The sequence below is a fragment of the Halichoerus grypus genome, chromosome 15, assembly GCF_964656455.1.
Source record: "Halichoerus grypus chromosome 15, mHalGry1.hap1.1, whole genome shotgun sequence".
Lineage (NCBI taxonomy): Eukaryota > Metazoa > Chordata > Mammalia > Carnivora > Phocidae > Halichoerus > Halichoerus grypus.
This window is the reverse complement of record NC_135726.1, coordinates 18,859,760-18,876,887: the sequence shown is the minus strand read 5'-3', so window position 1 is coordinate 18,876,887 and position 17,128 is coordinate 18,859,760. Positions and strand designations below refer to the sequence as shown.

At 44.2% G+C, this 17,128-nt stretch overlaps 2 protein-coding genes and 1 non-coding gene across 5 annotated transcripts in view; 2 read left to right on the top strand and 1 right to left on the bottom strand.

Annotated features, from left to right (window-relative positions):
* TK2 (thymidine kinase 2) overlaps positions 1-17,128 on the bottom strand; it is an 87,166-nt gene that overhangs the window by 57,702 nt on the left and 12,336 nt on the right. The gene's annotated exons all lie outside the window — the stretch shown is intronic.
* Positions 270-14,476, top strand: CMTM2 (CKLF like MARVEL transmembrane domain containing 2). 2 transcript variants are annotated; one of them, XM_036115183.2, is made up of 4 exons: positions 270-695; positions 841-999; positions 13,573-13,674; positions 14,088-14,476. In XM_036115183.2, the coding sequence occupies exons 1-4, from the start codon at positions 429-431 to the stop codon at positions 14,313-14,315; spliced, it is 756 nt and encodes a 251-aa protein (XP_035971076.2). In that variant the 5' UTR covers positions 270-428; the 3' UTR covers positions 14,316-14,476. The 2 variants fall into 2 exon arrangements, with proteins under 2 accessions (XP_035971076.2, XP_035971075.2); XM_036115182.2 differs by having other exon boundaries at positions 838-999.
* LOC118550279 (U6 spliceosomal RNA) lies at positions 3,897-4,003 on the top strand. The gene has a single exon (XR_013444458.1). It is a non-coding gene; the product is annotated as a U6 spliceosomal RNA (small nuclear RNA).

Here is a 17,128-nt window from a genome sequence, read left to right as displayed (position 1 = left end):
CTGCTTCCTCGTGTTGCCTTGTGTAAAAGTCGAGCTACCTTTTTTCGCGGCCGCTGCGCCTGGCGCGGCGCGGGACGACGCTGCCGCAGGGGGCCGTGGCCAGGGCCTTGAGCCCGCGGGGGTTCCCGCCCACGCGACCGGCCCACGGCTGGGGGGAGGGGGGCTGGGCGGCCCTGGAGGCAGCCGGCCCGGCACCCACTGGGGTCCTCGCGGTGCGCCCGGGTCGGCCCGGAGCCAGGTGAGGCGGCGCGAGGAGGCGCGGCGTGCGGGGCAGCGCCAGGCGTTGGCGTTCGCCGGCTCCTGGCCGTTGGCTGAGCGGGACCTCTGGGCGGGTCGGTGGGCACCAGGCTCGCTCAGAGGCCAGGCCTGTCCGCGGACAGCAGGAGAGATCGGGCAGGCGGTGAGAAGTTAAGAACTCCCACGCAAAGATGGCTGACAAAGGCAAAAAGGGCAAAGCGGCGGCCGCGGCGGCCCCGCCCCCCGCAGCTGCGCCCCCGCCCCCGCCCCCTCCGCGGCCGTCGGACCCCAAACCCCAAGACAAGAAAGACCAGGAGCCCAAGAAAAAGGAAAAGTCAGTGCAGCCCAAGGATGAAGTAGGCACGAGGAAGGGGTGTCGCCGCTACAAGTGGGAACTCAAGGACAGCAATAAAGAGTTTTGGGTTATGGGGCACGCTGAGGTCAAGATCCTGAGCTTGGTAAGTTGGTCTGGTACCCCTGGGCGGGGGGATGGGGGTCCAGCGATGGGAAGAGGGAGAAGGAGCAGGCTCCAAAGGGGCTCCGGAAGGGTTGTAGAGCCAGTGAGAGCCCTCTGCCGTAGCTCAGGTGCATGTCTCCCAGCAGGGCTGCCTAATAGCTGCACTGGTAATGTTCACGGGGACCACCGTGCACCCTCTCCTGACACTCATCATCACCATGGAGTTGTCCGTCTTCTGCTTCTTCTTCATTATCTACACCTTCGCCATCAACAGATACATGCCCTTCATCCTGTGGCCTATTTCTGTAAGTGAGAGGAGGTGGGGAGTGCCTGCGGCTGGGGTGCATTCATGCGTGTGTCTTGGTACCTGGAAGTGACTGAACAGACAGACATGCGCCACCTTCCACATTAGTGCCCAGGGCATGGGCTCAGCACCTTGGGTGGGCCAGGGGAGGGGCAGCTGAAGTTAGGTAGAAAAGGCAGCTTGGGGGTTGGGGGCGGGGTGGGCTTCTTACCTATCTGGTGGTCAAAGGAAGAGGTCTTTGCTTTCTGGAAGCTTTGCTCTCCATGGGAGCAGGGGCCGTATAGCAACCAGCTGTTCTTCCCACTTCTGTGCCAGCTCACACTTGAGTGTGGAGAGATCACCCCAGAACGTACCCCATCCCCAGGATTCAAAGAAGAAAACCAATCTTCCAATAAATCAGTAAAATCAAATGAGAATTTTAAAGAAATCCCTTCTAAAGCAGTCTTGGATCTCCAGTGACTTTCCCTGTAAAGGATGTTAAGCATAGGGGCGCTGGGTGGCTCAGTCGGTGGAGCATCTAACTCTTGATTTCAGCTCAGGTCATGATCTCGGGGTTGTGAGATCGAGCCCCTGTAGCACTCTGCACTGGGCATGGAGCCTGCTTAAGATTCTCTCTCTCCTCCCTCTGCCCCTCCTCCATGCGCATGTTCTCTGTCTCTCTCTCTCTCTCTCAAAAAAAAAAAAAAAAAAAGGATGTTCAGCCCAAAGCAGTCATCCACTGGAACGAGAGTGGGGCAAGCTACCCAAACACTTGTGCCCTCTGTTTCCTTCATCTGTAACATGAGGACAGTAATAACCTCTCACGTGATTGTGCCTGAGAAATAAATGCAAAGTGCTTGATGCTGTGCCTGAGGACTCAGGGCCTTGAATCCCTGGCCATCACCTGTGTGATCACAGAGTGCACCCACCTAACTTCCATCTCACTGCACATTCACAGTGTACCCCCAGGGCACTAAACTCAGGGTTTCACTCACCTTACATATGAAATGGTCTCAGGAAGGCCAAATCACATACCCCCAGGTAACTCAGCTAGTAAGTGGCAGAAAAAGGATTCAAACCCAGCTTTGTCCGTAGATTCTGAGTCCCTAACTGCACTCAGTTCTGCTTCCTTATCAAAAGTGACTGGGGCCCAGGGATTCATAGGTCTTGGCAGTGTAGGTGAGGACTCCCAATATAGGGAGAAAGGAGAAGAGGACCAAATAAGACTCTTGGGAGAGGGATAAGCAGAGGACAAAGTAAAGGGAAAGCCAAGAAACTTGAGAAGATACTTTTAGTTCTAGCAAAATGAAGAATCAATAAACCCTGAAAATCCTCCTACTGCACCTATCTAAAACTACTAGGGAAAATGTAAACACAACTGTGGTAGCTGAATGGCTGAGCTGGCAGGAAAAAAAAAAAAAAAAAAAAATGGAGACACACAAGTGCCAGAAATGAAAAACAGGAGTGGAGCTCAGTCTGCTATTGGATTGTGGGTAGGACTGGCCCATGAAGTACTGCCCCCAGAAAGCAAGAGTGTGGATGTGCATACACTCTTCAGTTAGCAGAGGTGAGGCCTTGGTCCCGAGCAAGATGGGGATTCAGAACTGAGACCCCTGCATAAGCCAGCACCCTGCAAAGACAGGGAGAAGACAGGCAGAGAAGACAAAGGAACAAGAAGCCATGTTCACCTCTGTCTGAGCTTTGAGTGGGAAAAGAAAGAAAAGAAAAGAAAAGAGAAAAAAGAAAAGAAAGACCACCTTGAGAAATAGAAACCTTGGGCCTGAATTTTGTACGGACTTGGTTTGAATTGTTAACTACTTTCATCCTGGAAACCTTCATGCAGCCTAGAAAAATTGTGCCTGGGAATTAGCATAATATCGGATCCTAACTTAATGATGTTCTGACGATGTCCCTGGGACTCCTGACAGAAACAAATGCAAAGTCCCAGTCAAAGCATAAAGAGGTTCTCACAGGACAGGTGGGGGCAGAGGGCTTGCCAAGAACAAACTCACAGTCCAAAACTACAAGACACCTGATTTTAAAATCCCCATGTCCAAGAATCGAGAATCAGCAAACACAACAAATGGGAGGATTAAAACCCTGAGAATATGAGATTAATAGAAGAGCTGTCTGAAAATAATAAGAAATACACTTAAAATAATTAGGGGCGCCTGAGTGGCTCAGTCGTTAAGCCCCACGTCGGGCTCCCTGCTCGGCGGGAAGCCTGCTTCTCCCTCTCCCACTCCCCCTGCTTGTGTTCCCTCTCTCGCTGTGTCTCTCTCTGTCAAATAAATAAATAAAATCTTTAAAAAAAAAAAAAAAAAAGAAATACACTTAAAATAATTAAAGATATAAACAGAGCCCTAAGAACAGAATAAGACATTCTGAGGACAGAATAAAAAGATCCAGGAAATGAATACAATACCCTTCAAAATTGAAATTATCCTTCAAACATTACTATTCAATGGGCACCTGGGTGGCTCAGTTGGTTAAGCGTCTGCCTTCAGCTCAGGTCATGATCATGGGGTCCTGGGATTGAGCCCCACATCAGGCACCCTGCTCAGTGGGGAGTCTGCTTCTCCCTCTCCTTCTGACCCTCCCCCTTGCTTGTGCTCTCACTCGCTCTCTCTCTTTCCCTCTCAAATGAATAAATAAAAAATCTTTTTAAAAATCTTTTTTAAAAAATTACCATTGAAGGGGCACCTAGGTGGCTCAGTAAGTTGAACACCTGACTCTTGATTTCAGCTCAGGTCATGATCTCAGGATCATGAGACTGAGCCCCGCATTGGGCTCCACGCTCAGTGCGGAGTGTGCTTCTTTCTGTCTCTCTCTCCCTCTGTCCCTCTGCCCCTCCCCCTGCTCACACATGCGCTCTCTCTCAAATAAATAAATAAATCTTTTTAAAAAATTATCATTCAAGAGCTCACTTCTGCAGCACATATACTAAAATTGGAACGATACAGAGAAGATTAGCATGGCCCCTGCACAAGGATGACACACAAATTCGCGAAGCATTCCTTATTTTTTTAAAAAATTATCATTCAAAAATGAAGGAGAAATTAAGACATTCCTAGATAAAACAAAAGTTGAGGGAGTTTGTTGCTAGTAGACCTGCCCTACAAGAAATGCTAAAGAGAGTCCTTCAGGCTCAAATGAGAGGACGCTAGACAGTAACTTGAAGCCATAAAAGAATAAAGAATACCAATAACAGTAACTACATAGGTAAATATAAAAGCCAGTATTATTGTATGTTTGGTTTGTAACTTCTTTTTTCTGATATGATTTAAAAGACAAATGCATAAAACAATAATTATAAATCCATGTTAATGGGACTGTATGTAAAGATATAATTTGTGATGATAACAGTAAGAGCTTTTGTGTACTACTGAGGCAGAGTTGGTATCAGTTCAAGCTAGACTATTATAAATTTAAGATATTAATTGGAACCCCAAGGTAACCACTAGGAAATTAACTAAATAATGTGTAGAAAAAGAAATGAGAAGGGAATGAAATTGGTACATTACAAAAAAATTAAACACAAAAGAAGGTAATAATGGAGGAATTGAGCAAAAAGATATGATATATAAAAAACAAACATCAAAATGACAGAAATAAGTCCTTATCAGTAATTACTTTAAGTGCACATGGATTAAACTCTCTAAGAGATTTTCAGAATGGATTTTTTAAATGATCCATTTTAAACTGATACAATATGAACATAAGAGACTCACTTTAGTCCAAAGATACAAATAAGTTGAAAGTAAAAATGGGAAAAGATACTCCATGTAAATAGTGACCAAAAAAGAGCTGAGGTCGTCAAACTAATATTAGATTTAATGAAAGACATGAATCCTCAAAGGTGTACCAAGAAAAATAAATAAACACAAAACCACACGTAGGCATGTCATAGAGGCCCCAGAAACAAACGAAAACTTAAAATTAAACCAAAAGACAACTTACCTTAAAAAAAAACCAAAACAAAACCAAAGACAACAAAAACCCTCAAACTACTAGACTTAACTTCATATATTTCAACAGCAGTAACAGTGGCCAGAAAACACTGGAATAATTTCTTTAAAGGGATGAGGTGGCAAGAGTAAAATAAAGATATTTTTAAACAACGAATGAAATGATTTCTTTTCCCTGACCCTCACTGAAAGAACTACTAAAAGATGTACCTCAGGAAGAAGGAAATTAAACCAAAAAGAAATGTGTTCCATGTAAAAAAGGAACAGTAAGTGAAGAGCCTAGTGAGCGTGTGGATTGACCTAAATAAACATTAAGACAGAATTGGGGTTTTAAAAAATATATTAATAGTTTTGGGAGGTGGGGAGAGAACACTAAAACAAGGTAGAACTGAAGCAGCAGCAACATAGTAACAGGTTAAGACCACGGTAGTGGTGTATGATAAGAATTAAAAGTCGTTGATTTGGAAGGACATTTGGTAATAATGTTAACACTAACATACTAAAACATAATTCTGTATTCTGCTAAAGAATAGAATTCCCGGGTATATAACATCAAACCTATTGAGGGGAAAGAGTGGAAAGAGAATAGAGTTAATTCATAGAAGGGAAAAGGGGGGAGGGGGAATGTGGCATATGTTAAATAGAAAAAATAAAATGGCAGAAATAAATCCAAATATATCAGAAATGGTGACAAATATAAATGGACTATATTCTTCACTTAAAAGACAGAGGACTCTAAGAATAGATATTTTTTAATCCAGCTATAAGAGATGGAAAAAATAATAAAAGGAAAATACTAACTAAAAGCCAATTTTATGTTTTTTTTTAAGTTTATAAAGATCACCACATATAGTAATTCTGAACTTGTATGTACCTAACAAGATAGCCCCCAAATATAAAAAAACAAAAATGAACTTATTTATAAGGAAGAACAACATGCTGCAAACAGCAACCATAGTGGTAGATATGTTATAACATGCCTCCTTCAGCAATTGATAGCCAATCCAATGACATACCTAGAACATATGGAACCCTATACCCAACAGAACAGGCTATATATTCTTTTCAAGTACACTTGGAACAATCATAAAAATTAACCTCAGGGCGCCTGGGTGGCTCAGTCGGTTAAATGTCCAACTCTTGATTTTCACTCAGGATGTGATCTCAGGCTCCTGAGGTCAAGCCCCATGTTGGGATCTGCACTCAGCGGGGAGTCTGCTTGAGACGCTCTCCCTCCCCCTCTCCCTCTGCCCCTTCCCCTGGTCATGCTCTCTCTCTCAAATAAGTAAATAAATCTTTAAAAAAATTATCCTCAGGGCACCTGGGTGGGTCAGTCGGTTGGGTGTCTGCCTTCGGCTCAGGTCATAATCCCAGGGTCCTGGGATGGAGCCCTGCATTGGGCTCTCTACTCAGCGGGGAGCCTGCTTCTCCCTCTTCCTTTGTGCACTCTCTCTCTCTCTCTCTCAAATAAATAAAATCTTAAAAAAATTAGCCTCAATAACATCACAAAGTAAATGTAGATAAATAACAAATAAGTGATTATCATACAGAACATATTCTCTAATTTCAACGTAATATAATTAGAAATCAATCAGTAAAATTTAACTCAATCCCCAAGTGTTTGGGGGGAAATCTAGTGTGTTCCCCAAACATATGAGGATTTAGTATCTATGTAGTATTCACAGATACTATCTGTAGAATGTCCCTAAACTATTCAAATTCAAATCTATATAATTAGAAAAGACTGACAATTAATAGTCGTAAGAAGGTACCAGAACAAAATAAAACAATGGAATTAAGAAGGCAATGCCAACGATAAGAGCTAAAACTAATGAAATAGGAAACAAAGATCCATAGTGAGGACTAATGAAACAAAATATCTAGTTCTTTGAAAAAGACTAATAAAGTAGATGGATCCCAAGGGGGGGAAAAAAAAGAGAATGAACAAAGAAAAATATTAGTATAAAGATCAAAAAGAGGGCACCTGGGTGGCTCAGTTGGTTAAGCATCTGCCTTCGGCTCAGGTCACGATCCCCGGGATTGGGTCCCGCATCGGGATCCCTGCTCCACAGGGAGTCTGCTTCTCCTTCTCCCTCTGCCCCTCCCCCACTGCTTGTGCTCAAGCTCTCTCTCCCTCACTCTCAAATAAATAAAATCTTAAAAAAAAAAAAAGATCAAGAAGAGATTTTTAAAGATTACAGGGAAAATGTGAATTTTTATGCCCATAAACTGTAAAGTTTAGATAATAATTTCCTGTAAAAAATATAACATAAAATTGACTCAAAAAGAAATAGAAAAACAAGTTATAAAAAATTCATCCATGTTTCCATGTGGCACTTGTTTCACTTTTTACATTTAAATCTTTTGGTTAATTTGGAGTCATTCTGGAAGCCTGGGTGGCTCAGTTGCTTAAGCAACTGCCTTCGGCTCAGGTCATGATCCTGGAGTCCTGGGATTGAGTCCCACATCAGGCTCCCTGCTCAGCAGGGGGTCTGCTTCTCCCTCTGACTCTCCCCCTGCTCATGCTCTCTCTCTCATTCTCTCTCTCAAATAAATAAATAAAATCTTTAAAAAAAAACTAATTTGGAGTCATTTTGGTATATGGTATGAACCATGACTTCAGCTTTATATCCTTTTTTTTCTTTAAGAGAGAGAGGGCATACACGTGAGTGGGTGGGTGTGTGGGGAAGGGGGGCAAAGGGGGGCAAAGGGAGAGGGTGAGAGAGAATCTTAAGCAGAGTGCAGAGCCCGATGTGGGGCTCAATCTCACAACCCCAAGATCATGAGCTGACCTGAAATCAAGAGTCAGTTAACCAACTCAGCCACCAAGGTGCCCCTCTAGCTTTATATCCTGATGACTATCCAGTTGTTCTACCTTATCACTCAGTTTATTCATTTATTAAATAGTGTATCTTTTCCCCACTGATTTTATATTTTTTAAGATTTTATTTATTTATTTGCAAGAGAGAGTGCATGCGAGAGAGAGAATGAGAGAGCATGAGTGGGGGGAGGCTCAAGGGGAAGGGAGTAGAAGTAGCCTCCCCATTGAGCAAGGAGCCTGACATGGGGGTCAATCCCAGAACCCTGGGATCATGACCTGAGCCAGAGGCAGATGCTTAACTGACTGAGCCAACCAGGTGCCCCCCCACACTGATTTTTTTTTTTTAAAGATTTTATTTATTTATCTGACAGAAAGACAGCGAGAGAGGGAACACAAGCAGGGGGAGTGGGAGAAGCAGGCTTCCCGCTGAGCAGGGAGCCCGACGCAGAGCTCAATCCCAGGACCCTGGGATCATGACCGGAGCCAAAGGCAGACGCTTAACGACTGAGCCACCCAGGCACCCCTCTCCCCACTGATTTTAATTGGCATTTTTGTTAAATGTTAAAATCCCAGATGCAGGCTTTATTTCTAGACTATACATTCAGTTTCATTGGTCTGTCCCTTTTTTCTTCTCTCTTTTTAAAGGCCTGATAATATGCTGTATTATCTAGTAGGCTTTTGATCTTAAAACCAGACATTATAAGGAAAGTAAAGTATATATAGTATAGTATATATAGCTTATCTGAATGTGGCTATAAGAATCCTCAATAAAATATAAGCAAACTGAATCAAGCAATACATAAGGAAGCAATACATCATGATCAAGCAGGGTATGTGTCAGGAATGCAAAGATGGTTTAATCTGCAAAATTCTATTAATTTACAATCTTGAATCTAAAGGAGAAAACCATGTCATCTCACAAGCTTCAGAAAAACTAGTAATATTCAATACTAATTTTTAGGAAACTCTTAGCAAACTACTTTAAAAGAGAACATCCTTATCTTAATAAGTACCTACCCAAACCAACAATAACCATTGCGTTTCATGGTAAAACTTTAGAAGCATTTCCTTAGCAATGCCGACTATCCATCCTTCTGTACAGCACTGTGCTGGAGATCTTAAATGAGTCACAACGTAACAAGAAAAAAAGTGAATGAATTGGGGAGAGGAAAAAAAACTAGAATCATTCACAGATAATATGATTCTCCACATAGAAAATCTAAAAGAATCTACAGTGAAATTACCAGAACTGCTTGAGTGCCACGGGGCAACCAGAGACCCACACGATATCATTCCAGAACACCAGCAACGAACAATGAGAAAATGTGACTTCTCAAAGAAACCATTTAAAACAGCAACAGGGGCGCCTGGGTGGCTCAGTTGGTTAAGCGACTGCCTTCGGCTCAGGTCATGATCCTGGAGTCCCGGGATCGAGTCCCGCATCAGGCTCCCTGCTCAGCAGGGAGTCTGCTTCTCCCTCTGACCCTCCCCCCTCTCATGTACTCGCTCTCTCTCATTCTCTCTCTCTCAAATAAATAAATAAAATCTTTAAAAAAAAAATTGTTTAAAACAGCAACAGAAACCAGAAGAAACTTAGAATAAACCTGTTCAAAGATGTGTAAGACTTTTACACAGAGATCATAATTTATTAATAGACATAAAAGAAAACTCTACATAAATGGAAAAATACACCACATTCACAGATCTGAAGAACTGTTATCATAAAGATGATATCCGTTTTATTCCACAGTAATCCGTAAATTAAGTAGAAATTTCAACCTGACAGAGGTTGTTCCTGGAACTTTACAAGGTGATTCTAAAATTCTGACAGGGATGGACTCATCTAACAAGATATTGGAATTACTATAAAGCTTTGGTATTAGCTCAGGGATTACAAAAAGACTAATGGAATTGTTATGGTCTGAATGTGTACCCCCAAAATTCATAGGCTGAAATCTAACCTCCAGAGTGACTAAGCTTGCAGATGGGGCCCCTAGAGTAGTACTTAAGATGAAATGAAATCATAAGAGTGGGACCCTGATCCAATAGGATTAGTATCCCTGTAAGAAAAGACAACAGAGAGCTCTCTCCTCCCTCCCTCTCCCCCTGCCTCCTCCCCATGCCACCGTGCACACCATGGAAAGGCCATGTGGGGACATAGCAAGAAGGCAGCCATCTGCAAACCAGGAAGAGAGCCCTCACCAGAAACTGAATATGCTGGCACCTTGATCATGGACCTCCAGCCTCCAGAACAATGAGAAAATAAATGTCTGTTGTCTAAGCCACCCAGTCTGTGGTATTCTGCTAAGGTCGCCTGAGAAAACGAATACAGGAATAAAAAGAGAACTCAGAGAAACAGACCTATGGCAACTTGGTATATAACAGAGGTGGTGTTATAAACCAACTGAACTGAATATTTAATAAATGTTCTTGGGAATGTGTGTGTGAGCGAGAGAGAGAGAGGGAGAAACTATGTATCACGTTAAAATTAAAACTTTACAACAGAAGCCATCATAAAGAAAGTTTTTAAAACCAATAGAAAAATGAGATCAGGGATATGATGATACCTTTTATTTCTTCTTGTCTGACTGCTCTACCCAGGATTTCCCACTCTGTCGAATAGGATTGGTAAGAGGGGGCACCCTTGTTTTGTTCCTGATCTTAGAGGAAAAGTTTTCAACCTTTCGCCATTGAATATGATGTTAGCTGTGGGCTTGTCATGTATGGTCTTTATTATGTTGACATATGTTCCTTCTATGCCTAATTTGTTAAAGAGTTTTTATCATGGATGGATGTTGAATTTTGTCAAATGCTTTTTTCTTTGTCTATTAAGGTGATCATATGATTCTTTTCTCTCATTGTACTAATGTGACCTACCACATTGATTGATTAGCATATGTTTAAAACATCCCTGCATCCCAAGGATAAATGCTACTAGATCATGGTGAATGATCCTTTTAATGTGCTGCTAAATTTGGTTTGCTGGCATTTTACTGAGATTTTTCGTATTACTATCCATCAGGGATTGGCCTGAAATTTTCTTTTCCGGTAGTGTCCTTTTCTGGTTTTGGTATTAGGAAAACGATGGCTTTATAAAATGAGTTTGGGAGTGGTTCCCTCCTCTTCGATTTTTTTGGAAGAGCTTGAGGATTGGTGTTAATTCTCCTTTAGATGTTTGGTAAAATTCACCAGTAAAGCCATCTGGTTCTGGGCTTTTCTTCATTAGGAGATTTTCTTTCTTTCTTTCTTTCTTTCTTTTTTTTTTTTTTTAAGATTCTACCCATTTATTTGACAGAGAGAGAGACAGCGAGAGAGGGAACACAAGCAGGGGGAGTGGGAGAGGGAGAAGCAGGCTTCCTGCTGAGCAGGGAGCCCGATGCGGAGCTCGATCCCAGGACCCTGGGATCACGACCCGAGCCGAAGGCAGCTGCCAAAGAATAAGCCACCCAGGCGCCCCAGGAGATTTTCTTTTTAAGATTTTATTTATCTGTGAGAGAGAGAGAGAACACTAGCAGGGGGAGCGGCAGGCAGAGGGAGAGGGAGAAGCAGGCTCCCCGCTGAGCAAGGAGCCCGATGCGGGACTCGATCCCAGGACCCCGGGATCATGACCTGGGCTGAAGGCAGACGCTTAACCAACTAAGTCACCCAGGTGCCCCTGGGAGATTTTCGATTACTGATTCATACCAGGAGGAAATATGCACAGAAGACACAGACAAGCGTGTTCACCGCAGCAGAGTTTGTAATAATAATTTCCTAAAAGGTAGAAACAACCTAATGTCTCTGGTTTGGTTTATTCATAGCATACATCAGTTAAAATTTATGAATTCAATATGTATTTCTCAAAATTGATAAATCTCACAAACTTTGTTAAGTTTAAAAAGCCAATACTGCGGGGGGCGGGGGGGGGGGGAGGTGCCCAGGTGGCTCAGTCGGTTAAGCATCTGGTCATGATCACAGCGTCCTGGGATAAGACCGGCATCCGGCTCCCTGCTCAGCAGGAAGTCTGCTTCTCCCTCGCCCTGCTCTTGTGCTCTCTCTCTCTGTCTCTCTCTCCCTCTCAAATAAATAAAATCTTTAAAAAAAAAAACAAAAACAATGCTGGGACACCTGGGTAGCTCAGTCAGTTAAGGAATTGACTCGATTTCAGCTCAGGTCATGATCTCAGGGTTGCGAGATCAAGCCCCATGTCAGGCTCCGCGCTCAGCACAGAGTCTGCTTGAGATTCTCTCCCTCTTCTCCCTTCCTGCCCCCCTCCCCGTGCATGCACATGCTCTCTCTAAATAAATAAAAAATAAAATCTTTTTTTTAAAAAACCAATGCTAGAAGATATCTTTTATTTAAATTTAAATTTGTGAAACACATAAAATAGTATATACTGTTTGTGAATATATAATATGGAGGAAAATATGAATACACTCTTGGGAAAAGTACCCATTAGCTCCAATGTGTGTGGCTGCCTCTGAGCGACAGGCATGAAAGGGCTAGAATGGTGACCCTGTGGCTCCACAAAGTTTTACTTCTGGCTTTTTTTTTTTTTAGTGCTCTAAGCAAATATTGCAAGATGTTAACATCTGTTCAATCTCAGTGGTTCATGGCTGCTGGAGGTGGGAGTGGGGATAGTATGTTTGAAATGTATTAAAATTCAAAACCCTGATAAAGAAAAGAAAAGGCCCACAACAAGTAGCCAGGGAAAGACAATTAACAGAAAAACAGCATTGCGGAAACCAAGGGGAAGGGCGGGCCTCGTCCAGGGCTGCCGAGTCGGCTGTTGCCCACATGATGAAGAGGGTGCACAGACTCTGGGCTACCATCACCGCACGAGTGATGGCGGAGGAAGCCGGCTTGCAAGGGCCATGCTTTGGCCAACTCTAAGCTTGGCTACGCCGGGGAGTGGCCGTGCATGGTACCTGCAGGGAAAGCAGCCCTCTGCCCAAGCTGGAAACATCTGGACATTTTCAGGAAGGTAAAGGAAGTAAGTATAGGGCAAGGTTAAGATTGGGGCCAGAAGGGATAGAAAGGAAGGCTGATGATGGAGGAGGTGGTGTGGCCTTGCAAAGAAGAGAGTGTCTAGGAAGTAAGGCAGGAGGGGGGTGGGGGCAGGGGTGGAGGAGGCAGCTGCCAGGCTCCCAAGCAGAGAGGCCAGAATCCAACAGACCCTCCTGGCAGCGATACAGCCCACTCTGGATCCAGAGAGGGGAGATGGCCCCGAGAGCAGAAAGATGACGGAGGGTTGTACTCACCATTAAGTTGAACAGATGTGCATTTACTTAAATGAGTATTGGAGGGGAAAAAAAAAAGAAAGAAACAACTAGCCACTAAATGTGTGATTTCAGAGGAGATGGCAGCAGAGGGGGCCCAAGAAGGCAGTTAAGCAGCCTGAGCTTTGGGTCTCAACACAAAGAGCCCAGCCCTGGGGACCAGAGCATGTCCACCCAGCTGATGTATATTTATCTTCACATATATATTTTTAAAATTAGGCAGAAGTTTGGGGCGCCTGGGTGGCTCAGTCATTAAGCATCTGCCTTCGGCTCAGGTCATGATCCCAGGCTCCTGGGATCGAGCCCTGCATCGGGCTCCCTGCTCCGCGGGAAGCCTGCTTCTCCTTCTCCCACTCCCCCTGCTTGTGTTCCCTCTCTCGTTGTGTCTCTCTCTGTCAAATAAATAAATAAAATCTTAAAAAACAAAACAAAACAAAATTAGGCGGAAGTTTGGAAACCATCCCCTCTGGAGGAAGCGATGCCAGGCTGGGTGTTGATGGGGGTTTGGTTCTGGTTGAGACTGACTCTCCCATCTCCCATGCTTTCAGGACCTTCTCAATGACCTGTTCGCCTTCATCTTCCTTGTGGGGGCTGTAGTCATAGCTGTGAGAAGCCGACAGACCATGCCCATGCACTACTTCATTGCTGTGGTGAGTCTTTCGTGTTGGGAACTCCAGAAATCACCTCTTCTGGAGAATGGGTGTTTTCCCCTACTTAAGGAAAGGACTTCTTTTCTTTTCACAAAATCTTGGGACCCGTGCAAAGTTTAAAAGTAAAGCTGGTCAATGTTTCCAAAGAAGAAGCCACTTAAATAAAGATGCTGTCCAGGGAGCCAGGTGAGCTAAGGGCTTCCTCCTCCTAGCTGCCTTGATCCCCAAGCCAGTGGGCCACACCCAGGCTGGGTTTTAAGAGAGGGATGCTGAGGTTGGGGGAGGGGCAAAATCGGAGTGTCTCCGGGGGAACCAAGGGATGTGTTAACCAGCACCTGCTGACTAATTAGAAACAAGGAGAGACTATGCCTGCTTTGGAATGAAAAGCAAAAGTTCCTTCTTTTGTTTTCCAGATCCTTATTGGCGTGGCTGGACTTTTCGCCTTAATCGATATATGTCTTCAAAGAAAACATTTCAAAGGCAAGAGAGTCAGAAGGAATGCGCTGATTCCCCCTGCAGGAAAGGAGCAAAAGTTTGACAAGCCAAAGGAAGGACCAAAGCCACCAGAAAATGTACCAGAAAAGGCACCAGAAAAGGCAGGAGAAAAGCCCAAGGATAAAGGAAAGGGAGGCAAGAAATGACAGGAAGGAGATCCTGGCTGTCAGAGCGACAGCGTGTTTTACCACAAAACATATGTCCACTGTCTGTCTTTTCTTCCCTCTAGAATGGTTTTCCTTTCCATCCCAATAACCACCTTTGCTTGGAAAAGAAATTCCTCTTTAAATGGATTTTAAAGCTTAAAGTTGACGTAAACAGTATTTTGTTCATTCAACAAAAGGTACTGAGTGTTTCGGTGCAGAGGGCAAGATCAGAGCTGGGCCTCTTGGGGCACCTGCCGGCCACAGGGCACACGAGGTTTGGGGGACCAGCAGTGTGGGCGACACTGGCTGTCAACAGTGATCAGCCAAAAGGGCCAGAGGAGAACAAGAGACTGCCAAACAAAATGAACATTTTGTTCATATTGATATTTTTATTTTCTATTTTTTTTTTTTTTAAGCATCCAGGTAGTCCCTATGAGAAAAATCGGTTGTTGGCCTTCCTTACTCTTACTTTGCAGTTTAGCCTTGGTCCTCGTGTGAGGTGCACTCAGGAGGAGGGCAAAGAGGTGGTGTCATCCCCTCAGGGTTCAGGGCCTCCAAGAGCCAGTCAGGCTGGAGCATGGGCCAGGCAGGATGGGCACAGGAAGAACCGAGGGGACTCCAGCCAGCCCTCTGGGACCTGCAGTGTCTCCCTCAGTGAGGACCTGAGCATAAGCCCTGAGCCAGGCTCAGCTGGGCCCTGGAGCCACGGTTCCCGCCCAAGTGGCAGGGTCCACCTCTGCCGGGAGGGCACATCCTCGGCTGCTACAGAGCAGCAAGGGAGGCTGGCAAGAGGCTGCAGCCTGGTGTTCGGCAGCTGGGCGGCGGGGGGGAGCCCACGCAGGCTGGGCAGGATGACGCATAACCCTACCGAAAGTGGGAGCAACCAGAGGGAGGTACCTTGTAGAGAAAAACTCAAAAGTGCAGCCTATCCTGCCATGTGACCCGAAATTCCTCTCCTAGGTATTGAGCCAAGAGGAATGGTGTATTAGAATGTTCATAATAGCCAAAAGGTAAAAAAGAGCCTAAATGTTCAAAAGGAGATAAATTAAACTGTGCTACATTCACAAAATGGAATACTACTCAGCAATAAAAAAGAATAATGATACAACATGATGATGAATAATGATAAAAATAAAAGATTCACAACGACGACTCTCACATCATATTGAGTGAAAGAAGGCACACACAAGAGAAGGACATACCCTATGATTCTATTTCTAAGAAGTTCAAGAACAGAGAAAAATACAGTGAAAGAAATGGACACACTATTTGCTTCAAGAGGAGTTTGAGGACTGATTACAAAGGGGCGTGAGGGTATGAGAAAGTTCTTTATTTTCACTGGGGGAAGTAGTCACAGGTATATACATCTGTCCAAGCATTCAACTGTATACTCAACACCTGTGTATTTCATCATATGTAAATTTGATCTAAAAATGTAAGCACAACAGAACTGTGTTCAGAATCTCATGGAAGAGGGTAGACCTTGCTGAACTCCTCTGTGTAGCCATTCCTCTCAATCGCTGGAGGCGGCTCTCTGAGCAGGCAGTTCCCCACATCCAGACAGAGAAGGCATGCAGTGGGCCTGGGCTGGGGCTGGAACATAATGATGCAGCCACCTGTCATGCTGAGCCAGGGACCCTGGGACAGGGCTGTGGTCATCAGAGACTTCAGGAAGATGCCCCTTTGGAGCAAAACTACATCAGGTGAGTATCTGCTAGGAGTAGGGAATGTATCACCTATGGATCTGGTCAAAATGCAGATTCTGAAAAATCCTAACTAGTACATTCAGAGTAAAGATGGATACTGTGTGCCTAAAACAAAAATCGTAAAGAGGACAATAAGCTAACAACAGTTCTTAGTGGGGGAGGGGTTGGTGGGATTATGAAAAAGATTTTAAAATTTAACAGGAGGGTTGACTAATAGAATGGACAGTTAGTGTTATGGAAAATAAAGTCCACATTGCTTGGTAAAATACAGGAACTTGAAAGATAGAGAAAATTCCCAAAGCTTTCAGAGCAAGAGAAACAGCACAAAGATGTTACTGACATGAGAACAAAACCAAACATCAAAGGCTACCTGGATATTAGAAGACAGCAAGGCAGGGGCACCTGGATGACACAGGTGGTTGAGCATCCTACTCTTGGTTTCAGCTCAGGTCATGATCTCAGGATCCTGAGATTGAGCCCCACATCGCGCTCCACGCTGACTCTCCCTCTGCACCCCCCAAAAACAAAAACATCTTTTTTTTAAAAGGGTGGGGAGTACCTGGGTGGTGCAGTTGGTTGAATGATCAACTCTTGGTTTCGGCTCAGGTCATGATCTCAGGGTCATAAGATCGAGCCCTACACTGGGCTCCACACCAAGCGTGAAGCCTACTTAAAAAAAATAAAATTAAGGGGGGGTGCCTGGGTGGCTCATTTGGTTAAGCGGCTGCCTTCGGCTCAGGTCATTATCCCAGGCTCCTGGGATCTAGCCCTGCGTCGGGCTCCCTGCTCAGCAGAGAGCCTGCTTCTCCTCTCCCTCTGCCTGCCACTCTGCCTATTTGTGCTCTCTCTATATATCTTTGACAAATAAATGAAAATTTTAAAAATCTTTTAGAAATTTTAAATTAAATTAGGGTTAAATGAGGTCATAAGGTTAATTGGTTTTCTTCTCTCTGTATCAGAAGCAGTGGTGGGAAGTATGAAACTGAGTAGAGAAACGAAACAAGCTTTATAGACAGAAGACCCCTCAGAACTTGAAAGTGTCAAGGAGACCCTGAAAAGGAAAGATCTCAAGAGAAAGATCCCATTAAGCTGTATATGAACTCCTGG